The 26,289-nt window shown below is 36.4% G+C and overlaps 1 protein-coding gene across 1 annotated transcript; it reads right to left on the bottom strand.

The window, feature by feature from the left end:
- Positions 1–1,410: 1,410 nt before the first annotated feature.
- Positions 1,411–18,033, bottom strand: pepd (peptidase D). The gene is made up of 15 exons (XM_031746483.2): positions 17,948–18,033; positions 15,759–15,942; positions 13,722–13,849; positions 12,965–13,028; positions 9,755–9,802; positions 9,346–9,407; positions 8,944–8,988; positions 7,688–7,763; positions 6,313–6,359; positions 5,427–5,495; positions 4,659–4,736; positions 4,218–4,366; positions 3,617–3,801; positions 2,658–2,849; positions 1,411–1,880 (listed from the first exon to the last, which is right to left on the bottom strand). The coding sequence occupies exons 1-15, from the start codon at positions 17,962–17,964 to the stop codon at positions 1,752–1,754; spliced, it is 1,473 nt and encodes a 490-aa protein (XP_031602343.2). The 5' UTR covers positions 17,965–18,033; the 3' UTR covers positions 1,411–1,751.
- Positions 18,034–26,289: the final 8,256 nt, after the last annotated feature.

Below are 26,289 nucleotides of genomic sequence, written 5' to 3'. Positions count from 1 at the left end.
ACCTTCCCCAGCTCTGGGAAGACTACAGGATATTCAGCCCGGATGGACCACTTTTACACACGTTTTGCATAGCCATTCTGGGAGCGGGAGAAGTTGGTATGCTCTTTTCCTCACCCTGGAGAGTGTTTCCATTGGTGCTGCCGCCGCAGGTAGCTCCAGTAGTGAGCGCCAGCTAATGCCAGCCCGCAGTTTGACCCCCTCCTTGTCACCACCATCCGCTGGGGTCTCTTCTTGGCATTCACAATTTCATGAATCATGATTCGTGAAATTAACAATTTAGGGATTCACTAAACATAAATAAAACATTATCTTAAAAATGATCATTAGAGATCATTTAGTGTAGTTTGTCATTTAATTGACTCAGGTGCGATAATCCTCGTAAGCACTGTATCCAGTGATGTATACCCCTTTTGATTGATCAAATTTCATCATATTCAGGGTCAATCTATCGTGCATTAAAAACAAACATTTTCTTTCATTCCTCCCAGTTCACTCAGCCTTTGCCAAAATGACTGCAACACACAAAGATGCCACTACATTGGCTGTTGCTGGTTCTTTAAAGAGGAACTGTTGTATTATGCTTGTGAGAAATCATGCAATTACAACATAGGTGTCAAACTCTGGCCCGCGGGCCAAATTTGGCCCGCAGCCTAATTACATTTGGCCCGCGAAGCCATACCAAATTACTATTAATGCTGGCCTACTGGTATTATACAGCTAATATATATATTGTTTCGTATTAAGCTTTGCTTGTTCCATATTCAGTTTTTCAGCAAAACTTGTTTGAGTCCATAAGAAAAGATTCATTCTTATATCTGGAGGAAGATTTTTTTTCAATAAATATTAATGTTGGCCCGCGACTTTGTTCCAGTTTTGAATTTTGGCCCACTGTGTATTTGAGTTTGACACCCCTGAATTACAACAACAACATTTATTGTAGTTAATTGTAGTCATTCATCTATGGGATTAAGGTGGTAATGCAACAACCAGATTTTTAAAAAATTCTTTGCATAATTATGTAACATGCATCAAATGTGAAACTGTGTTGATAACACTGTTTATGATAATAATTTTGTTTTTTTCACAATACCCGTTTTACAGACCACACCATCTATGAGCACAAATGTATTTATACAAGGAACTGCATCATAGCTACATCAATACAGCACTGATGAAACATACACAATGTTTATGACTTTGCTATTGAGAAATGCCGTCTTATTTGCGAATAAATCAGTGCAGTCCTACTTGCAGTAATACTTTATGAATGGTAACTGAAGCACTCACCATTCATACTTAAACTAATTACCATCTTGTTTGCACTATTTTTTTGTCAAGTATAACAATTTGTATATTTACAAATGTTTTTTTTTTTAGCTGACCAATAAATGAACAACTCTTTTACACAGCTGAAAATTAAAAGATTTATTTAATGCCATTTCAATGCAATGTTTATAAAGAGGAACATAAGAATATTTTTTTAAATCAGAAAATGTATTTTCCTTGGAGGCACAAAGATTTTAATGTAATACTGTATTATTGTAAAGTTTGTCAAGTAAAACTGACAGTGGCTAATGTACATCAGAACTTTAAACTTTACGAAAGCTTTATGTGAAACTTCTGATCTCGATTGTGTATTTGTTTCATGATTAAGATATGAGAGTCAAAGAAATAAGTTGAGCTTTACTGATTACTGTTGATATTCCTCAGTAATCATATAGAAAATTTCAATGAAAGTTAATTCAGTTTCTTTAGACAACTGGACTGAAAGGTTTTGTGGAGTCAGCCATAAAAGCTTCAATCTCCTCAACTGTACGAGGTACACAAGTCAGCAGCTCTATGCCGTCTGCTGTGACCGCGATGTCATCTTCAATGCGAACCTACAGAAAGAAGGAACAAAGTGGTTAGTGACACATGACAAGAGTCAAAAGCAGGAGGCATTCAAAGATTTGAAATGAGCTGGATCAGTTACTGAAAGGGTTTTTTTTTAAAGTTTTTTAAATATACATTTTCATTTGCTGATTCATTTTGTAGGAATACCCTAGTTTTAGAAATTTTAACTCAAACTATCAATTTGAAATGAAATGAAACAAATTTATTCACAATGTTATATAAATACAACATTTATTTTGGTTATTGTTAAGGATTTGTCATTAAATGGCCTTGACAGAAAATCTGTTACTCTAAAATTAATTAGCCTAAACATATTTGTAATATTATTTTTCAGTTAATAGACTTTATAAATACCTGTATGACAATCTAGGTTCTCTTGTGACTTTGAATTGATCAAAAATATGACAAAATACCTAAAATACCATAACATTCAATAGATCTTGCAGTGTTTAATTTACATATAAAAAGTCACAGATGGTTAAGGTGGGACAAGGAAAAGCACACTCTACAGACACAATTTTAGAGATAGCAGCACCTTAAATTTTAAACTGGCTGACGTTTTCATGCTTAAAGTGACATTATCCAATCTTTATAGCTTTTATCTTCAAAGTTGCACATTTGGCCTTTAGCAAATCATGAAAGAATACCAATCCTGTCAGACTGTAAACCAAGCAGAAGCTGAATTAATTTCAGTATCAGTTGGCCCTTTGTTCTGTTACCACCCTGGTCAAACATAACAAAAAGAACTGTGCAAGCATACTAACCCCTCCGAAGCCACGGAAGCGAGCCAGCACTTGGTTGTTGATGAAGCAGCTCTGGGCAGGGTTAGCCAGGGCCTGGTTCAGCAGGTGGTTGATGAAGTATATGCCAGGCTCCACGGTAAGAACCATCCGTTCCTGCACCAGGCGGCCCATCCTAAGACTCTTCAAACCAGGCTCGTCAATTCGCTCGATACCCTATACAGCAGATGACAGTAGTATTATTTCATTATTTTAATAAATGTACTTTTAAAATATGTGCAAAACTGACTAAATTGAGGTTTCTCCAACTACTGTATCTGATAACATAAATAAATTCTATTATATTTTTTGTCAGTTTGCTCATCAAAGTCAAAATATTTCAGGGTTTTTCATGCAAGACTTCATGTAAAATCATCAAAATGCTTTTTACCCAAACAAGAAGAGGAGACAGGTAAGAGCCATATAACATGGAAGTTTATTAATTCATCATTTTTATATTTTCCTGTTACACTTACCAAAGTCAGTCAACAGTATTGTCATGTACCCACACACTGAGAACTGCATCCAGTGATTCCCACCCCCTCAAAGTTTAATTCTCATACTGTCGCTGTCAGCAGGAGAACATTCAGTAGTTCTACTGGAAATGCTGAGGGTTAACCAACTTCTCTATTTACATGTCAAAACTGAATATCACTACAAATTCCTCCACCACAGCGTGAAACTATCTGTGCTCAAAGTTCAGATGACATTTCATTTTCCCCTTGCTCCTGTCCTCATCCTGAACTTGTTCCTTGCAGCTTGGCCTAATTTAGTTCCTCTCTCACTTGCACCAATGGCCTCTTTATTACTGAGGACACATCAATATTCCAGTAACAGAAATATTTTCGTCCTCTACTGTCTCCAGACTATGACTGTCACAGAAATAACTGCTGACTAGTTGTTGTGTTGTGTGAAACTGCAGAACATAAGAGTTGTGTTCTAACCTCAGGGTAACCTCCTACATCATGCACATCAATACCCAGCAAATGTCCAAGGCCATGGGGCATGAATACAGAGCCCAGGTGGACCTTCATCATGTCCTCCACGCTGCCATGTAGGATGCCAATCTTTACAAGTTCTTCCAGGTGAACCTTGTCAGCCAAGCGGTGCATGTCGGTCCACTTCACACCTTCAAAACAAGCATTTTTCAATGAACAACAATAGTTAAAAAATTTAACTATGCATGTTAATTTAAAAGCTTATTAATTTTTTAAAAAAAAGCTCACAATTTACTGAGGAGTGTAATTCACAAGGATATTATTTTCAAACCTCTAACTGTAATGAATACTAAAGAATTCTTTTGTAACTACTGAAAACCCCACAAGTGTAACCTGTTTAAAGAATTTACAGACAAGTATCCTCACGGTGATCAGTTATGATTTGTACTTAACAAAAACAGATTTCTATAACTGTAACATATTAATTAGTTTTTAACCCCTATGCTGCTATGTTTCTATAGGAACAGCAGATTCAGTTTTAATGACATTTGCTCACTTTAATTTTAGTTAGGTAACTTGTCCTGAGTTAAACTGAAAATAATATAACCTGGTCTGAGGGCAGCCATCACAGCACGTGAGGCTTTCAGGACGGCTTCGTAGATGGCCCTCTGGTCTGGAGTGAACTTGCCATTAGCTGGGAAGGAGCAGGTGATGTCTGAGGAGTAGCAATAGTACTCTCCACCCATATCAAAGAGACTGCAGGTGACAAAACAAATAAAAATTATTAGAGAATTATTAAAGACATGTTTTATGTTTGTGTCCCACATGCTTTTCGATAAAAAGAGATGCACACAGATGGCAAAGTCACTAAAGGTCACAAGAACAGTAACATGTCACTTGATGGGATTTGCTATGGTATTTGACAAAAACTGTATGGTGGGAAATGGCTCATTTAGGAGAATCTGTACACATTCTGAATTAAGATCCAGAAGCATGAGGTGGTTATAGTCCCCCCCCTCATTTAGAAAAAAAAAACATCGATACTCACCACATATCTCCACCTGTGATTGTCTTGTCATTAGGAGCGCCAGCATGACCATAATGGAGAACAGAGGAATTATTGCCACTGGTGGGAATAAACAATGCATACATTGAAAAGACAACCAGTCACAAAACATAAATAACTATTAATCTTCAAAGCAGAGAATACTTTCAAGCATCAAATGGATTCTAGTCTCTTGTTTTAAACCCTAGTTTTAACAGGAAAAACGCTTTCATCTACAGGCCACTAATCTTTACAATGTTCATGATGCATGGCCTTTAACCCAAAAGGCCAGAACATGATTAACAACATTTCAAAATTTTTCATCCATAATGATGCTGCTAGCTCACAGCTAAAGGGGGGATGTTAATACAGTTTTTTTAATGAGCATAGTTTATTCTGGCCAACATAAAAACAGAGATGCATGGAGCCTGCTCAACTGTGTCATATACCCTTGAAGGTACTGCAGTAGCATAGTTTCCTCCAATGTATTGCAATTTTGCCTAACATTGAAGTCTTTTCTTTCCCCCTAGGACCGCTCAACTTAATAGAGGAACAGAGTATTTGGTGCTCTAATGCCTAGGGCTATGGTGTCAGGGTCAACTGCTCGATTGTATGATCAGTATGCTACGATCGCCGGTATTAAACTCTAAAGGAAAAAAGCACTACAGCAATGGCCTTCCTTCATTCATTCATTTTTGGCACCAGGAAGAACAGACTCAATTTGACTTCTAATACCAGAAATATAACAGGTAATGAATTGTCAATGCTCACGTTCCACAGATACAGGTGTAAGAGGTGTGGCGCATTCCTCCTTTAGTATAGCAGTAGTGCTGGAAAAGACTGCAAAGATAGAAGAAAAAAAAAGCTAATTACCTGACAGTCTTCCTCTGCCCTTTTCCTGACTCCATGCTTTTTAAGAATTCATTCAGCACTCATTCTTTAATCATCACATGGTCAAACACATCAAACACCTTTATGAATCTTGACAGCATTGCAGAGCTGTGTAGGATGTTAAATGATTCCTCTTACATGGCCAGCACAAATGAGCATGATGGAAAGCTACTAAGACACCAAGGGTAGTGAATACTCAGACATGAAGAAAGTAAACTGAAATATTTATACCATTACATATTTCTTCTGTTTAGCACCGATATTTTGAGTACCTCAAAACTATAACCAAGCACTTAATCTGAATTGTAATCCTATACTATATTTGTATACCAGAAGCATGCAGTGAAGCAATATGCACACTTGCCAGGTACTGAGTTACCAGTCATTACATTACACATCATTATTAACAAGGCCCTCAGATTTCTTACTACACTGAAGCAATGAGGTGTGACATTTCTGTTTATTCCATCTGTGTCAGCAGGGTGTAATCTAAACTGATTTATTCATTCATCATCACCTGCTGCTAATTTTACACATCAAAGGTTTAACTAATCCAATTATAATATATAACAAACCAATTATATATTGTCAAACATAGTAAATGCATCAGCATAACATCTACCCAAATTAGTGTGGACTAAGTCCACTTGCTCAAAAATTCATTATCATGTAAGTAAGCAAGAGTAAGTAAAGTCTAAAGCTTCCATGTCTTGTCACCAAACACAGGCTTTTACGTCTTCATAATAAAAAAACCAAAAAACTTTACCTCTCCATTTCATATTCTTTCTTTCCAGGTTTCACATGCTTCATGACCTATGAAAAAAAGAAAAACAATATACGAGATTAGCAAGCTTGAAAACTATTTTCTAAATCCATTTTGAATTCAATTCAAATTCCATCCTCCTTTAAAATGATCTCCAATGTCCACTGAGTGAAAGTTAAGCTTTTTTAAAACTTATTAATTTATTTTTTGTACCTGACTGCACTGTGGCAGATATCTTTTGAATCTCTGCTAGAGGTGTGATGGTTCCGGTTCTATCAAACTATGAAACAAATGTCCATGATCCTGTGCCATGGTTTTATCTTCCCACAATACCCCCGTGAATTTAAACACAGACAAAGCTGACTGTGTGTGATACACATGGCAGGGAAATAAAGAAACAGATGGATCTTTTCATTGCCGTAGCTAACTGCAGGGACATTACTGGATTCTAGCCAAGCTTTGTGGTAAAATAAACATTTTAACTGAGCATCAGTTTAACTATTTTTGATAAAGTGGTTAAACATTTCTGCTGGTGTAAACAACCAGTGTGTAAACACAGCATGAGTAATGGAGGCTGAAAATCACTTTGTAATGTGCACTACGAAGGGATATGCTAAGTAATTAGGTGCTCATATTGCTTATGCTAGTTAAGCATTTGGAGCTGCTCGAGCACGTTAGTCTGTTGAAAGTTGTTATATTTAAAGATTATATGGATAAAGAATCAACTGGAAGTGCATCAGAATTAAGTAGTTTACTTTTAGCTCAATGTATAACCATATGTGCTTCACTTGTTTTTTTTAACTCTAATTTCTGATGCTGCTCCTCTTCTTTATAAAACATTTAATAAATGCTCTTTACACAGTTTATGTGCAAAATAGTGTATTTTGTAGAGCTGCAGTGAAGTACTGCATAAAGGCATAAGGTTTTTATAAGTATGAGAGATGCTTATTTGGGAGCTTCTCTTTATAAAACAGCACACACGCAACACTTATTGTGAGTGACTTTAAAGGACATAAAATTGTGAGGTTAACTGCTGCTCAGCCCCTGAAGAGGTTATTTATGTTGATAGAGTCAAATCCTGTGCAGATGTAAAGTATTGCTTTAATGTTACAGCTTATTGGTCAAATGGTATCACAGTTAACTGCTCGCCTCCAAGCTACTGGAGGAAGTTAAAATCGATAGTGATTAAACAGTTTAATGTCTTAGAAGATCCTGAGATCTTTAAACCTTTGGGGGTGTTTTAAAATGTAATACGCTTTTTGATACTTTGTGTGTTTAATTGCATGCTCTGATTTTTTTTCCTTCCTTTTCCTTTCGTTCCATAAATATAATACTTTCAGTTTTTATAAATGGCCTGTTTAACTGAGAGCTAACTTACCATTTTGTGGGCTTCACTGGAAACTCTGTTGGTGTAGCGCAAGACCTCCAGCTCCATATCAGTCTTAACGACACGGCTGCAAACAGAGAAGGAGTAACCAGCTGTCTCTCTGACTAAGAAAATCAATGCACATTACAGTGGATCTACAGCCATATAGTATACATAATATAGGCCTCAGGCTGAAAAAAAGACTGGTGTATTTTTCTTTAACCTTTGCTAGCAATTCTGTTTGTGACAAAGTAAAATAAATAAGCAAACATCCTTATTTTTATTAGAGGTAAATAGAAATTAGATGCAATCTCAAAACTTGTAGAGACAATCAGTTTTAACTAGTTTGGTACCACCAGTAAGAGAGGTAGTAGCAATGCTGTCAATTTGCCCAGTGGGATTTTCATGGCAGCTGTTTCATGGCCAATTCTTGTAGCATGCAAACTCAAAACTAGACTGATTCCATACATTAATGTCATTATTAAGATGAGCAAGGACAGACAGTTTGAAAAAGTACCCACATTTAGTGCAACATCTGTACTCTAATGGCTGAAATAGTCATTTCTAATATACATTGCTAACATAGCAACAAGTGTAAGAATCATTTGTCGAGAAGCTTGTTTTAAGTAAGTTTAAGGTAAGTTGTATATAAATGAGATCTGTCATTTTTTGTTATTCCAGTTGTTGCTTTATAAGCTACTGCTGCAGAGCTACCTATATTTGTCTACAATGTCTTTAACTTGAATCAAAACTTTGCTTGCTAATTCATACCATACTATTCTCACTCTCATTTGTACCTAAGATGGCTTAGTAATGAAATGAAATAAAGATTTCTACACAAATAATCCACATAAATAATCCAATGGCCTTGTAACAAACAGTAACAGTAATTAAAAGGAAAAAAAAGAGCTGTAGCGAGACAAGGGGGCAGAGGGTTCAATCAAGCCCTGCTTCCCAGGAGGTGTGCCTGAAAAGCATTCCTCCTCATTTTAGAAAATGTCAATTCATCTGGAGGGTGCAAGCTCTAATGCCAAGGACAACCAGGCAAGCACGAAGTCCATTACATCCACACAGTCTCACTTCTCAATTGAGAGGGGGAAAAAAAGAAAGAAAAAGAAACAACCACAAGACAAGCCCCCCGTTTCTGATAGCAGACACACAATTACCTGACTGGGCAGCTGTAATTGCCAAGATTTGCGAGAATCTGACTGAACAAACTCTTAGGCAAAAAGTGCTTTTCCTCAAGTGGACAAATTTTAATTACTTACCAGTCGACAATGACAGGGTGTAAAAGAGTGTTGTTCACTTGGAAGCTAATCCAAGAAAGAAAAGCAAAAGAAAAGAAATTAAATGAATATGAAGCAAATGGTTACATTTCATTTGAAACAAGTACTTGACCCTTTTTCAAAAGTATCTGGGGTTAGAGTAGGATGATAAAAATAGCAAATATATGCAGTTAAAAGAACAAAGACCAGTGCCAAGGACAATGCTATTATTAATCAATGAATAAACAAGCAAATTTGTTTAATTGAATTATATTTAAAATTGGGTTAATCAGCAATAATAAGTATATGTAAGAGTTTTCTGCATCCTTGGTGAAAAACAGAAAAAACCCCATCCACAAACAAAGTATAATTATGTTAATGCAAATTGATGCCAATTAAACATACCGACTAATTCCATCAAAGGAGGCCTCACGGCAAGTGCTCCCACTATCTGTATTCTGTCCTCGCTGCAGAAAAAATATAAAACAGGCAAACAAGTGATCACATCACCACTGTGTGAATTCAAATGTTTATACAGCTTAGTAAATGTTTTCTGGCATCTAGGAGTTCATCCATTTTTAAAAGGTAACCTTTTTCAAAAACAGATTTGGTGCTACTATATAAGAGCTTAATTAGTAGCAAACAACATTTTTATTTTTCATACAACTGAGGTGGGAGACAACATAAAGCAGGGTACAGAGGGGTAATTAGAGTGAGGATGATTCAGCAAAATACTCCAATAACAGCAATATTCAATACTACTTAACAGAAGCTTAGCATTAGCTGTAATTGGGCATGAATGAGTGAGTCATACCAGTGTGAGGAGAACTGCTGGTTTTATGTTGGACAGGACATCGGCTATCTGCAGGAATGCAGACAAAAACAAATTAGACATATAATAGAACGGCAGAAATAACAAGCACAAGTTTTCCTTTGCTTTCAGGTGGCAGAATAAAGGTGACTTTGGCAGGAACCATCCTGCCTCTGTGGCTTCTCCAGCAGGACGCTATGCTGCTTTAAGAACAATAAAGCCTTGAATCACTGACCTGAAAGAGCTGCTTAATAAAAAGAAAAAAAGCCTTCAGGTCTGGGGACAGGGAAGAACCGAAAAGTGTGTAGCACGACCTAAGGGTGAAGCTGAGGAAATGCAGACTCCTACGGGAGTAAAATAAAGACAATCACTGGGTTTAAAGTGACAGACAGACAACCAGTGGGCAGCCTGGAGAGAGCAAATGAGCTGAACGATGTCTTCAACAGGTCTGGTTCACAGCCCTTTGCTGTCTCCTCCACACAAACGCTGGTCTCCACTCACCCTCACTCCCCTTCTTCTCCCCCCCAAGTGAACTCTATGGATCAGAGTTCCTAAGGCAGCTGAAATGATGTGTGCACCAAAATGCTCTACAGTGCTCTAGGAGCAGCATCAGAGCCGGAGACACCAATAAACTCAATAAACTAATTAGGAAGTCTGGCTCTATGACTGGCTGCAAAACTGGGCACTTCTGAAGCTGTGGTGGAGAGGAGGTCAGCGAACAATCTGCTATCCATCACAGTAAATCCTGACCACCCACTGCACCACTTACTGGGCAGGCAGCGGAGCTCCTTATCTAACAGACTGAATCAGCTCCTTGGCCACAAGGACATATATGACAACTCTGTAAGACTACATGTTATCACCCTCTACAATACAACATATCTGCCTGTCAGAAAAGTATCTGCCAAATAATAATAATATTATTAATAAAACTAAAATTCCTAAATTATTCACTCTATTGTCTTAAAACACGCTTTATCTTCAAAACCTACAATCTAGATTCTAGCAGCTCAACTTTTAGAAACTGGAATAAGACATAGTTTGAAAGGACACTCAGCTGAATAGTGTCTGAACAGTTTTAATGGCAATGTGAGGAAATCATTCTCATTCTCAAATATAAATTTAAAACATGAAAACATTTATCCTGTTTATAGTGACGAGGCATATATGATCTGCTCATAGTTAGAAATGCATCTATTATTTAAAAGTTAAAAAAATATGGAAACAGAACACAACAGAATCATAAAAATGCCAGATACTATTAAAACACAAATTCAACAATTTAAAGGTGATTTGTGTGCATTTTAAGTAGGGTAGTGCAATGAAAAGTGTGTGTGTGCATCAATATCTCCCATGTCTGAGTGCTGCCTAAAATATTCATGACCTGATTTGGATAAGAAAGAAATATTGTTCTCTTTTTGGTTCTTCTGTAGGCAGCATTGCCATCTGAATGCTGAACACCACCAACTGCTTTTTTGTCTTTCTAGATGTCAGCCTTGGGTATTTGTAGGTAGTCATGCAGTTTATTATTTTTTTCTAATTTTACCTACTGTGTTAAGCTGGTGTTGCTTCATGGAAAAACTGGCAGATGAGTTGCATCTTAACCTGTGACTAATTAGGATATCTAACACCTCAAGCAGGTGCAGAGATGTAAAAATACCTGAAATATCATCTGAAGAATGAATCATCAATTGGACAAAATGTAAACATGGAAATTATTATTATGTGATTGTTTAAATGCCAACCTCTTAACATTTTCTGGCTAGTGAACACTCTTATATTGTAGTCTGAATATATTTTATGATTTGTTAACATGAACACCTCCAGAATAGCTCTGGTGCTGTCAATCCACCAGTACAGCTCCCCTGGGAATCTGCTGTCAACACTGATAAACATAACCGTTTTTCTAGTCTCTCAAAACATGCAATTACAAAGAGCCTTAACTTAAGTGCATTCCTCACACTGGGCTGTTAAATGAAGCAAACAGAAGTGCAGGTTACAAATTTAAATAATAAAATTCAAAATGAAGCCCCCCTAAGAGTATGGCTGGTTTGGCTCTTTCTCAGTTATGCATTCTAATGAACTGTTGTACCAAATGGATTATCAGTGTAATGCTCCATGTGCTTTGGGGGAGCCAAAAGCACTGTCCACATTTTCTCAACAAGGTTAAGGACTATCCTCTGAGATTTCCCACCGTCTCACACAAATAACCTTAGTTCTATCGTCCTATTATATGCAAATACAAACAGGTCTCAGAAATCATTTCAAACCTTTCCATGAATATTCTATTATAATTTCAATAACTAACTATAAATCAAATAAGGCCTGCACTAAAAATGTATTTGGTACACCTCTTGTAGAAGGTTGTCGATAGGGGTTTAGCCAAGATGTGTAACTGGCATAGTGGCAATTCCTCTTTAAAAAAAAATAATATCTGTTTTAAAACACAGCACAATTTTATAAGTTACCCTTTCTTACTTGTAGCACAGAGCAAGAGATGGCTTACATCAGCAGTATTCTCACTACTGAAAATACTGTTTAATTTAGGCTCAGATGGTGCCTGGGTAGCATGTAGGAGGCAGGATGCATAAAGGCCACCTGCTACCTGTGAATACACCTGTCTATTACCTGCGCTTTTCACACATCAGTATAATTATACGTCACACTGACTTTGTACCAGGGAGCTGAAAGGTTAGACTGTTTAATCAAAGTCCTTCTAAAAGCAAGGTTCGCTATTCATCTTGAAATGGCTCTAGGCACTTATGTGGCCAGTAATTTTGAAGCATTATGTAAATTAACTTTAATTCTAATAGTTATCAGGGTATGTATAGAATCACCAGTAAAATCTGATCAAATGTTCTTAAAGGGTTTAGTGCTATTACCCCAGCGTAAGGTTTCAGGTTTTTCTTCCCCTGGGAAGTTATACCTGTAACGCTGCCTTTGGTCTCACAGAATTCTTCAATAAATCTGAATTCAACATTCTTTGACTTTTCTCACTTGTAACCGTTTCTAGTTTCATGTGTGAGCCAACTGCACCTTTGTTGGGTAATGTCTATAAAAGTTTAGAGGTGCAATGTATGTGAGGAAAACGCCACTAATGTCCTTTGATCCTGGTCATGGCTTTATCAATTAACATTAAAGATCAGCCAGCATACAGAAAAATAGATCACACCAGAGAGGCTGGGCTGTAAAGACCAACACTGACAGACTTACGTCACAGGTGTAGTGCACCTCATCAACAGCATACTTCTCCTTGAAGTGCTCTTTGGGAAAGATCCTGTCAATAAACGAAAAACATAAAACTGATGAAAACAAGTGCACTAGACAAACCATACACATAAAATCAAAATACAACATGCACATAAAATCAGACGGATTTTCAAAGGCTTGTCTCTTAAAACATTACTGATGGATTATGTTACAAAACACTAGCAGAAGTGCAGTATTGAGGACAGAGTTCAGAGAGGAAAGAAACTGAGCAGAACCTGGAACATTAACTGCTGATCACGTTACTTTTGAGTGAATTTTTTTTCTTAGAGTCATATGACAAAAGATGCTTTTAGGTTTCTAGATTAGGGAAGTGAGAATGACCGTGTGAGATGGTCAGTATCAGTTATGGTGTCCAGTGTTTTCAATGATCATCTTTTACACAACCAAACAATACTAAGGATAAATAAATAAATCTAGTTTAACTGAACAATTTATTCTGTAGTGAGTGACTGATCTTGATATTATAGGGCAGCACTGCTATAGTCCAAAATCACTAAGACAGAGGACGTTTATGTATTTATAAAATTATTATATATTATATTGCATTTGACAATAAATAAAATACACAATTAAATACACAAGGTTTAAAAGCTGATAACATAACTGTCAGCCCTTTCTTGAAGGCATAGCTCACTGCTATGGACTAGCGGACGCTGATGTTGGCCTTGTACACAGCTCTTTGAGGATTAGTGCGACTCACTCTCCCATCCAAGTAGCATAGCTTTCGGGCAGTTTAGGAACAAAAAGAATGGATTTCCCAGAGTCCACATCAATGGCTCCGTAGCAGTCAGCCTCAGTCACTCCAAAAGCCCAGTGGAAGAAAGACTCCTGTACAATCCAAGAATCAGTAACGGGATTAATGAACTAGCTTTGTTCAGATTATTGCATGGGAAATATAAGAGCTTTCCTTTGTCCAGCCAGTTAGGTCAAGTGACATCAAAAGTAAACCTTCAATATTCTGACTGATTTCTGTTCAAACAAATAACAGTCCTGAGTTTGAGTTGTAGAAGAATTATAATGAAGAAAAAAAATGCAGGTAAGTGTTTTCTACGCAGTGTGCGGGTTGTCCAACATATTTGTGGCAGGGTGGAGAATATGCCAACTAGAAAGGCTGAAACCTGACTTTGACCAGGTCAGGTGTTTGTGCACTCAAATTGAATACACTGATTGTTCAGACAAAATGAACCACAGCTATTGATTATTTTAGAAATTAAGTTTAGATTAATCGAGTAATCTGATAAGAATACTTGTGTTTTTATTAATCAGCAATAATAAAGATTCAAAAGCAAAAAAAAGCAGTTCTTTTAAAGTGAAGTGCTCACTGTTTAACATCTTCTAAATAGCCACATTTTATTATTTAATTGCATACAATACCTGTAAAGACCACTAAAATGTTTGAGTGTATTTACATGCCATATTACAGTCAAATTTGTTTAAAGAACACATTTTTTAAATTCCCAAAATAAACAAATCACAAAAAATGCAGCAATCCATTCGCATATATCTTCATCCATTCATTCAATTGGCAGGGCAAAAAAAAAAAAGTTTAGTGTGTGTGTGTGTGTGTGTGTGTGTGTGTGTGTGTGTGTGTGTGTGTGTGTGTATAACTATCAGTATTCTCAGAAGTGAGGTTTGGCTTGTGCTTTGATGCAACATTTTCTGTTGTATAAACCAGAGGTTGTGATGGAGCTGATGTTATTAACTTATGTTAATAATAATAATAATAATAATACTAATAATAATTCAGTGACCAGCCTAACAGCACCAGGTCAGTGGCTCAGAGTTTTATTACAGTTTAATTAATATATTTATTGAAATAAATATGGTGTAGTACACCCCATGTCCCCGTTTAGACTCACCCCTGCTTGCTAAGCTGTCACTTCAACAGAAAGTGTGATGGCTGCAGTCAGCCTTTAGCAAGCTGCCTGACTAAAAAATAGTGTCAGACTAAGATGCATATATATGCTTTTATTGTAAAATTATTGTAAAGCTTGGTTGTAGATTTGTTGCTGTGTAAAATTCAACTCAAATTTTTTTTAAAAACAAGTAGATTTAAAAACCACTCACATTGGCCAACGTGCTGTAAAAAGAAAAATAAATCACAATAAATAATTAAATACATGTTAATACGTGCTGAACATGTGCAGTTGTGGCTAAAAAAGGCATAGGAGCCATACTGAGCAAATTATACCATGATGGGCTTTGCAGTCAAACAGAAGGCTCTTGAAATCAATTCTAAACCTCATTGGGAGTAGAGAGAAGCCACAACCTGGTGGTGGATGGAAGGAGCTAAAAAGTCTTCACATTTGTGCTTGTGGTTTGATGAGGATCCGATGAAGAACGGTTTTATGGCAATTACAGTAACAAATCCTGCTGTTTTAGACCTTAAAAACACACATTAACTCTTAACACCTGAGTAGACTCCACATTAAACTACGACAGCATCATCTTCCCTCCTTTTTGTGGAGAAAACTGGGGGTCGTTTGGGCTTAACGTTGTAATACTTTTTCTTCACACGCACCTAAATATGTTTCTGTTGCAGTTCTGTTTTTGTGTGAGAGAAACGTTCATGCTTACACTGATTAAGCCAAGCATTGAAGCAAAGAATTTCCCTCAAGGATTTTTTGTAATCAAGCTATACAAGGAATCTCTGCAACTCTACAACAAAGAGCAAACTCACTGATAGGCTGGGCTCCTTTAACGAATGAATAAATACACTACCAATACATGTACCAACCTGTCTGAAGAGGACGTCTGTGTCCGTGCAGTACCTCTGCGTCTGTTCTCCTCCCTGCAGCACCACTACTGACTTTGGCACCACACCATCTTTGGCTTTCAGCCCCTGGCACAGTCGTCGTCGGTTCTCGGCAAAAAGGGCAGCAGACACCCTCAGGGTGTCATTACCCAGCCAGTAGACAGGTCTGAAAGGACAGGAAGACAAAATATCTCAACGTGGCTCAGGGTGGAGCAGTGGCTGGAGAAAATGATGCATAGTTGGAGTCAAAATTAGAACTGTCCTGTATCAGCGAGCACAAGACTGCAAACACAATTACTAAACTTACCACATTGTTTGCATCATTCAGTTATTCTCTCATGTCCTGATATTTATATAGCAAAAATTAATTGTCATGATTCACACAGTTAATATTGTACCACTGTGGTAGTACACAGTGGAGTCATATGTCCCAAATTTGTCTATAATTGCAGTATAAATGATCAATTCTCAATTAATGTTAGGGCAAACCAGCAGCGCTCAGACAGAACATCAAAACGCTGCCTAATACTGTGCCGACCTCCTTGTGTCAGCAAAAGTGGTCTGAACCATCAAAACATGGACTTTGCCATTGGGTCCTACGGATTGTGGAGTTGGAACTTTAATATTGTGGTTGAGTGATGAAGATTTTATCTAATAATACATCACAGTCACTATAAAAAAAGATTTATTCCAGAATAAATGGCAGGAGTAGATGACCTGTCGTGTTTTTAGTTCTTCCTGGGAGTAAGCCTCAGGATTTGCTCAGTACTATCAAACTTTTTAAGAGAGAGGTGAACCTTTGCCCGAGCTCCCTTTGGGAAGAGTTAAGACATAAGCTACAGACAGATAGACAGCCTTGTAAGTGATAGGTCTTGGGTATAAATCTTGGTCTCTGGCCGTAGCTTGGCTGATAAGATTAAGAACCCAACATACCTGCACCAAAGGTTAATCCATAACTTCATAGAATTTAATGGCTGATGGCTTTCAGTATCATTCACGGTTGACTGAGTTTACTGGCTAAAGCGTGTATCTGCAAAAATAGAGCCACTTCTATTATTGAGAAAGGCAGATAAAATCTGTGAAACTGCAAGCCAACTCTTCTACCCAACAAAAGCTGTAGTGTACAACTGTATCAATAACTTAAGATTAGAAAACCCTAATTTTGTGGGCAAAATTTCTAGTGTTGTGCTAGATTACATAATACTGTGAGGTGTCTCATCTGTTTGCTCCACTCTCTGAAAATTGCCTGGGACTCTCTAGCAGAGATAACTTTATATATGCTGACTGCAGACTTTTTCATGATTACCACAGCAGATTATTTTATTGTTTTATAATGATGAATAAGTCAGTCCGGGTTGTATCACAATTGCAAGAAAATTGACTTTTGTTGAGATCGGCATAATACTAGAGGGTGGACAATCTCGGAACAAATAGATTTAAATTTAGATTCAAATTAAGAATTGAAATGAACAGTTTTAACCAATTTATTGCAATAAGTGAAAACTATAGCCTTGTAGCTAGCTAGTTGTTTATTGTTTTATTCACGAAAAAAACCTAAAGTAATTCAAAAGTTGGTTTTCCATTTTGCTGGAATTCACAGCGTTTGTTATACACCACTGTGAGGACACCTTTTTATTTACTATATATCAAACATTCTAAAGCAATGCACGGTTGAAGTTGTAGAAATTTTCAAGGTACACTTGACCCAGTTCTTTTGTGGTTTGTAAGTTGTCTCTGTGTCTTCCGTTTAATCATGTGGCTCCGTGAGCTCAGATAATGTTCCCTTTCTGTGTAGTTATACCGTGAAATATTTAGTAACTTTTGGATTATTTTCCATTTTTGATACTGATTTTAAAACACACAAACGCACCCAACAGTTTAGATACACACACACACAAATCCATGCAGTAAAACAAAAGTGCGTCACAATATTACAGACAGTAGCGAAAACTTAGCTGCAAGTATCAATAGTTTAGGAAGTCCCATATTTCACTAAAAAACAGGTACTTATCGCGCAGTTTGACAGTTAATAAAGGGTGTTTTTTAGCTGGCAACATATATCGCGAATACGTAAGTGACACATGCATGCAGCAAAGCAGGTTACGCTAACACCACTCTATTAATTATTAGGCGTATAATAAATACATATTCATCAGTCAATCACAACTTACTGCGCTGCTGCAGCCATGATATTGCCAAGTGTCCGACGAATGTCACGTGGGGAGAGGAGTCACGTGAGTTTTACGTGGAGAGATCAGCTGACGTGGCATGTTGTTGCATTCACGTATTCAGGAAATACGAGCATCAGCAGTCAGTGAAGTAGAATTTCAGTCTTCGCTTAAACGTTTACAACGCCCCGTAGCACAAAAACACATTACCTTAAAGACATGAAAGAAAGTCCTAAGAAGAGTCTTTATTAATGGGTCACTTCTCAAAATACTACTGTTTGTTTGATAACGTTCCGACTGTGAAATAAAAAAAAATAAATCTTGTCCTTAAAATGAAGTTGCAATAATATGCAACTCCTCTATATTCACAGAAAAAATTATAATTATAATAAAAAAATGTCTGCACACAAGTACAGAGTACAAAGAATAATACAGGAATCATGTTCAACACCTCTTTTAAGACTGTTTTTGGCATATTTAATTTTTGACAATATCCTAATAAGGGTTCCTGATTTATTTATTTATTTATTTTAAATAAACCATATAATATTTACTGTGTGTGTGTGTGTGTGTGTGTGTGTGTGTGTGTGTGTGTGTGTGTGTGTGTGTGTGTGTGTGTGTGTTTATTTAGGCTGGAAGGTTTGGAGGCTATGTAGGCATCATATATGGCTCTCTTTTGTGTTTCATAGCCTAATCTCATCAAATATTGTGTGTACCTGCAGACTAAAATTACTAATCAGTAATGTAAATTTTTTTGTACATGACAGTTAACAAACAAAAAATAAAACCATGCTGGATAATTGGATATAGTTACAATTATTTATTATTAACATTTTTTCGTAATGTGCTCTATTTGTTTAAGCTATAAGTGCTGCCGTACATTAGATGGAAGAGGAATGGTACAATTAAGACACCTGACCACACACTGACAGTAATACTAAGTTTCTGCTTTCGTTTCTTCATTTTTTTCTGTGCATAGTGTGCTGAGGAAGTGAAATTATCTACTGTCATGAATATAAATGAGCTCACACTAAGAGAATTAGAATCTACATAATCTGTAACCTACTGGGAACAAATGTGTTTATACTTAATGTGCACATGTGGCAGGACACTATCATTTAATTATTTGCTCATAAATGTTTTGCCCTTGCTCAGTGAAGAAAGTTTTTTACATTTTTTTTAATCATAACTAGTGTACAAAACCTCATTGTTTACAAGTTAGAACTTAATTTACCAACAGCCCAAGGGTTAAGAAACTCACCAAGTACTCATAGTAGCCTTCAGTTCAAACAAAGTGTGAGAGAATATCTGCTTTTTTACCAGTGTATTCTGTGTATATGTTGACTTTTACATGTACTCAGCCTTCAAATAAACACCCTCTGTTATATACATTTTACTTTTAGTTTACAGGAGAAAAAAGTTCAGCTACTATACATGAGATGTTGTTCATATCAAAATCCTAGTGTTCTCACAACAAAGTGAGATGCGGACACATAAAAACCTGGAAATATACAATATATTTCTTTTTGATTTCATTTTGCATGGAAGCATTTACAGTAGAAACAGTAGGGGGAGATGCAACTCTCTTTTAATACAATGCAGGGGAGTTTGAAAAATAATTAATCATCACGAGTTACTGCAGATACATGATGCGGATAACGCCAAACAATGTGTCATGGAAGACAGCATCCAGAACTAGATGACAGACTGTCAAGAGAGTTGACACACCACATGAAGCATGAACAGCTTTCACTGAGATGAAAGTTAGATGTCTGACGATAGGTTAACAAGACGTTATGACTCATGTCTCTTTTTCCTGAGAAAGAAAGTTTTGAATAGCTTTATAAATGCACACACATAATCAGGGCAGATAAAAGTCATTCCTCTTTATTCTTTGTTGAGTTAGTCGGGGTCATTTATAGGTGGGGTAGAGAGAATGGAGCGGAGTAGTCATTGCTTTAAGTATTTGGAAATGTCATTTGGAAATGTCTAAACTCCTCTAAAAGTTTTCAAATTATTTGGACTCTTAAAATGAACACTTATTTAGATTTCATGATATTATTAATAAGACTCATAACCTTTCCACCACTTTTTCTCCCGCTGTGGTTTCTAAACTAAATGAGGCCATTGCTCTCAATATATTGAGCCTAATTTTAGCTTAAGTCAGGTCCATATTTGACAGCGACCCAATATTTGTAATCCACAATGGATTTGAAATGAAACAATACAGGTATGACTGAAAGCACAGGCTTTAATTCAGCTTTAATTTGTATGGTTTTTGCAAAGAATATGGCATTAACTACTGAGGAATTGCAACCATTTGTATTGGATTATTTTATGAATTACTTTTAATCCTGTTTATTTGTGGCATCTTTTTGTGTATTCAGTAACTCAAGGGTGCAGCTGAGTTGAATTCAGGTGACTGACTTTGATACATACATTATATTTCTTTGTTTTAAGATGCTTTTGTGATCTATTTCAGGTTATAACCCATAATACTTTCATATTCCAAGTTTTTTTTAAATCTGAGCAGAAAGTATCTATACACCTAAAATTAATCCTATATCTTGTCAATGATTCCTGAATAAACAACATTAATTTAGTACTACTTTCAGTTATGCATTTTTATATGATAACACTGCCTTCCAAAGCAGATGAGGTGTTATGCTTAGGACCAGGAGCCTTTTGTTTCAATCTTCTTACTCATCATTCTGGTAAAATACAATATTTCAAGAATCTTCTTTCAGGACTGAGCAGACTTCTACCAAAGTCTAATATGGCCTTTTCAGGGCTACCACTGGTGCTAAAATCAATAATCACCCATAATCAAAAATAACCAATAGTCAGAAATCCCCCAGTCCTTCATTTGAGGTTTTTCCATGCTCCTCTATGCCTTTTGGTGTTGCTGAGCTTTCTTTTACTTTAATAATTAACTTCTGCCACTTTCTGCTACAGTATCCCTCTAACGAGTCTCCTTGCCTTTGTTACTTCATTGACAGGTTTTTCTACTATGTAAATTTCTTATCTTTCCTCATGTTTTGCATTTTCCATTGTTATACCTCTCTGACCTGTCTTCCCCATGTGATGTTTTTGTGTAATGTATGTATGGTCGGAGGGTAAGATGGCGCCGCCATTGCGTGCAATAGGTCGGCAGCCTTATGAAATTTCCCCTTGTGGGACTAATAAAGGTATATCAAATCAAATCAAATCAAATCAAATCAAATAAGCTTTTAATACTTAGATTCAGCTCCTGACGTTTTTATGACCTAGTTGTTCATAAAGTTATGTGGAAACAGCTTCTTCGCAGTCGATAGTCCTTTATGTAGTACCCCCAGTTTTTGGGTCTATGAAAGTAGAGGTACTACTTGTTGTTATTGTTGTTTTGTTTTTTTTTTAAATCTAAAGCTAAAAGATTACTCTTCCTTCACAACCTGGTTGCTTCATTTTAAATCGATTATGGTGTGTATAGAGGAAAAAAAATAGTGAAAATTATGTTAATGTCCTGTTCTATCCAGTATTCATTATATTCACATGCATACACTTGGTACTTTCAAAAGGTCAGAGTAAAATCCTTTTTTTTTAAAAATTCTTTACAATCTATTTACAAAAAATGTCAGATTGGTTCTTAGAATAATCGGTGGCTTGTGTCAAATTCTGTCCTGTTCCACACACATAATGTTGGAAGTGTTTTTTCCACTAGTACAAAGGAAGGCTTTAGGACATAGGCATCAAGCCACCACTGTCACTAGGGACTAAGCGCCAGTTCCCCTGCATCCTAAATTTTATCTGTCGCACCAGCTGTAAGTTGTGCTGATGCAGTTGAATTGCTTGACTTTGAACTCCAAACTTTGCTCCTTGCAGGCTTTGGACATTTGCAATGGGTGGTAGGGCATCTTCAAAAATACTAGATCATTAATTAAAAAGAAAGCAGCGTGGCTGTGATCACAGACTTTTGTAATATGAAGGATATAATAGTAGGTAAAACGTAAATGAATGGTTATTTAAACCAGAAGAAAAGAAAAATATATAGACAGTGATATTTTATAATCAAAAAGTCAGAAATACCTACTCAGACAGTAAATAAGGATTGTCCTCCATCCTTCAGTGATTAGTTTCCCTGAGCAAGGTATTTAAACCTTAACGAGCAAGACTGAGATTGATGAGGGCAGCTCACAGATGCAAAAGCGTGTATTTGTCCTTATTAAACATATCCCCTCACAGATCATTTCTACAAATTTGCTGTTCTTGCCTCATTAAATAAAGCCTAAAAAGTTTATTTTTTGCATCCAAGATTTAATCCATAGAGAGTTGGAGGGCAATTCCACTTCAGTGGATGCAGAGGCAAAATGCCAATGATGCTTCTCTCTTGTCCAGGCAAACAAAGTATGACCATGAACATTTTTTCTGTGAACATTTTAACAAATTTTTGTCTTGGCGCTAGCATCTATTATAAATGTAGTTCAATTCAATTCAATTCAATTCAATTCAATTCAATTCAATTCAATATTATTAAACTACAGACCTTATATTAATAGGATCATTTTCATACTCCAAAAACTGAGCAGAATATATTTTTATTTTATTTTCTCTTACAACTGCCAGTCTTATAACAATGCTTCCATCAGTTAAGCAGATAGTAAGAGTGTGGTGCCAAGCGCTATTCATTCAAATGATTTACTCTCTTCAGATTACCAGAAGAGCGTTTAATTAAAGCAAAAAAGAGCTCTCTGCAGGCAGATGGACTCTGATGAGTAGGTTCTTGTTGTACTACCCTCTGATGAGAATGTCTCAGACATATGTACATCATGTGAAACCATACAATACAAGGCCCATAAGAACTTGAATCACATTTGAAATATGTTTAATTTCTGTCAAAGCTTGTTTATATTAAACTAATGATTGTGCTGACAGTCTTAGCACAGTGGTACATGCTCATATTAAATATGGCAAATTTCAAATAATGTAAAATACCTGTATTAAAAAGAGGCGATATCTCTAATATGGCCATCAACAATAATAATAATTTACCAGGGATTACCGGGCATTGCACACTGAATAACTAAATTAGGATTACTGAATTGAGCAGTAATTAATGAAGCGTGGATGGGGATATTCTACCTTGCTTAAATCTTAGTCTCTTTTCGTTGTAACTGAACTGCTTCAAGCAAGTTTCATTTATTTGCAAATTCACAAATTTCATCATACTCCCAATCTCTTGGATTTAGTTAGTGCATGACCATCAGCCGGATGGAAATTTAAACGGCGAGGCAGAAAGCATGTTTTTTTCACAAGCTGTTGAATAACAGCATTAAGTTTTACATGTACGGGTGAGCTCAGGTGTGAAAGCAAGCAAGGGTATGAATGAGAATGAGGGGAGTGCTGAAGAAGAAATAAGTACACAAAAAGAAATAAATACACAAAAGTGTAAACTTTGAATAGTAGTGGCCACAGCAGCTCCAGTCTTCATTAAAATATTTTTTAAAACTATATAATAAAACAGATTATGTGTATAAAAGTGAACTGTACTCTAATTAGATTCTAAATTCTAAATGAATCTCAGTTTTGTTTCGGGTTTTTATATGTGGGAAAAATCTTTAAACAGGGAAAATAAAAGGTACTGTTTGACCTGGGAAATCAGCAATGGGAAACTCAAGATAACCTTTTCATTAATTATGATAGCTCTTAGAGATTTAAAAAATTGCTGATTATCTCTCGACTCTTTTTATAGGTCTTTGTCAAATAAACCACTTTGCTTCTCCCTTACACCTCCACCCGAACCCCTTTCCTGTTGAAGCTTTAAAACGTTGTGTTCTCTAATTGCTGCACAGAAGGCCACATGAAACACTTCTACTGTTCTGACTGCTCAAAATTCCAGTCTTCTACAAAATGTAAATGAATGTGTAATCTACTTTGCATTTGCATTCTATGCCTGATACTGTGTATTAGTATAAAACCAATTTAAAACAATTGCGTTTTTAAATTCAATTTGTCAACTGAGGCTATTATAATAATAAACAGTGGCATAGTGACTCAAGCAAAGATAGAAAAGTGCATTTACAACACAAGGCATAGCATGTTATAGGTCAAGTCTAATAATTAAGTTTAATTATTATATTGTGTTCATGCAGCACTAACAGTTTTCTTTTCAGAGAGAAAATCCATTCCTCACTGAATAAACAAAAGTTCTGTTGATTTTAACATCGAGCTGTGTCATATGTAGAACTCTACCTGAATTGGAAAAGTGATTACTGCCACACAACCATGCAAAAAGCTGAGTTAACAAAGGACTGGAAATTGTAGTTCCCTCAGAAGGGGGTCTGTTGGAGATAGAGTTGAGCTGATTAGTAGCTCCTGAGACAGAAAAGCTAATTACTGTAACACTACCACCACAGTCTGAAATGAAAACCACGGCTGTTTTGACATAATCAGACATCTGAGAACAAGATGAGGGAGAATGCATTTTCCTCACAATGAAGGCGTATAACTCAGTTATACATTTACTTTCATGGTTTCTGATCTTCCCAATTAATGCCTTTCCGTTATTATTTGCTTTCAGTGGTTCACCTTGTGGTCTATACCAGTCCTATGAGAGCATCTCAAAGACTTTTGAAATCTTGGTGCTTGATTAAATTTGGTGCCCAGTAGGACTCAGTACTTGAAAACTTTATTGATTAAGCTGCAATACTGTCTCTTGGTCAGAAAATGGATAACAAATCTTCTAGCTTTTTCTTTATATGCCATTTTAGTTCTTGGGATGAATCATTATTGATTAGTCAAACTTAGTTCAATTTGTCCTTTGAAAAGATTTAAATAATTATATGGGGGTTCAGCAGTCTCAACAAATGCTTCAGAGTACATGGATCTTTAGGCTGCTTTTCTCATGTGAATGCAGGCTGTTTTTATGATGGGAAACATTTGGCCCCACTTGTGTGAACCAATCAGTCTTGTTTTGGCAGATGGAATTGATCTATTGAAGCCACATGAGTACTATTCCAAGGTCAGTGTGTTGTCAACTTAATGCAGAAGTACAGATCTTAGTAAACCTTGCATTTTTAATTAATGAATGAAGCTTATTTTTCACAAGACAAACAAACACCACGTAAATAGACTATTTATCATGATTTTTAACTATTAGTAAGATGACCTTGTGGTTTGGCAGCTGTATTACACACACAGACAAAAATGCCCACAAACAACATTTAGTCACTTAATATTCTCGTAAATGTAAATACTACTTGAAAACTACTTGAATACTTGAAAAAAAAAAGTGTATTTTAATCTTTACTTCAAAACCTCTATTAGAGTTTCAGAGGCACAGTGTTTGCAACCCTGTGGATGTAATGTTGGTGGCAAGTATGATGTGCCAATTCCTTTCCATCTCCAGATATGTGGTCCAGTAGAGTCGGCTCTGCTTGTTTCCATCTTGTTAATATGCTGCTGAGAGAACAGCAGAGAACCAAACAAGATAAACATCACTTTATATTTTTGTACAGAGAAATATTATAAGAGTTACCTTAAGCTACATGTAAACAAAGAGTCAAATAAGAAAATCTTCAGTTCTATACAACAATCTTAAAGATCTATGAAAGGCACTAGTAGCTGTTCTCTCACTATCCCCCCACTACCCACCCCTGCCCACCCACCTCACCAATCTGAGCCATGGTCTGCGCAACCTTCATCACTCAGTCCACTCACACACAGACTCTAAACTCAGACCTCAGACTAGGTCCTTTTGCACACTCACCAAGCACTTTGTTCTCCAATATGTGTCTTTCTTTTGTTTGTTTTTTTGTTTTTTACATATATTCCTCTATTTTGTATTTATTCTTCTTGATTGCATATATTATTTCTGTATTCTATTTATACCTGCTGCTCCATGCCAACTATTTAGGCACAGTTGGTGTGGAGCACCCATAATTTTGTTGTACATGTAAAGGGCCATCCTATTCTATTCTATTCTATTCTATTCTATTCTATTCTATTCTATTCTATTCTATTCTATTCTATTCTATCGATGCGAAAAATCTTCATTGCTGTTCGAGGTCTGCTTTTGTTGTGATTGAAAGTAGATAATAATTGGTCAGTGACAAGTTGTGGGTGAGAGCTGCTGCCCACAGTCTCCTGTTAACCAGCATTTGTGGTTTATTGGACGAAGATAACAAGGCTGAGAGCTGGCTGAGAGCTGCATGGATGTGCACACTGATGCTTATGAGCTGGCAGCACCTAGCAGCCTCATATTAGACTGTGTAATTTGGTCAAAAAAAATATTGCTTAGTGATTTTTTTTTGTTTAATCTGATCCAGCTATATAAGCTGCAGAAAGTACAGAATATCATGTGCTGGAAT

The sequence above is a fragment of the Oreochromis aureus genome, linkage group 1, assembly GCF_013358895.1.
Source record: "Oreochromis aureus strain Israel breed Guangdong linkage group 1, ZZ_aureus, whole genome shotgun sequence".
In the NCBI taxonomy this organism is placed as follows: domain Eukaryota; kingdom Metazoa; phylum Chordata; class Actinopteri; order Cichliformes; family Cichlidae; genus Oreochromis; species Oreochromis aureus.
This window is presented reverse-complemented; position numbering and strand designations above follow the sequence as displayed.

Coding starts and splice junctions, on each gene's coding strand:
- pepd (XM_031746483.2), bottom strand. Junction 8,989..9,345: donor TCCTTTGATGGAATTAGTCG/GTATGTTTAATT, acceptor TTCTTGGATTAG/CTTCCAAGTGAACAACACTC. Junction 1,881..2,657: donor GCTTCCGTGGCTTCGGAGGG/GTTAGTATGCTT, acceptor TTCTTTCTGTAG/GTTCGCATTGAAGATGACAT.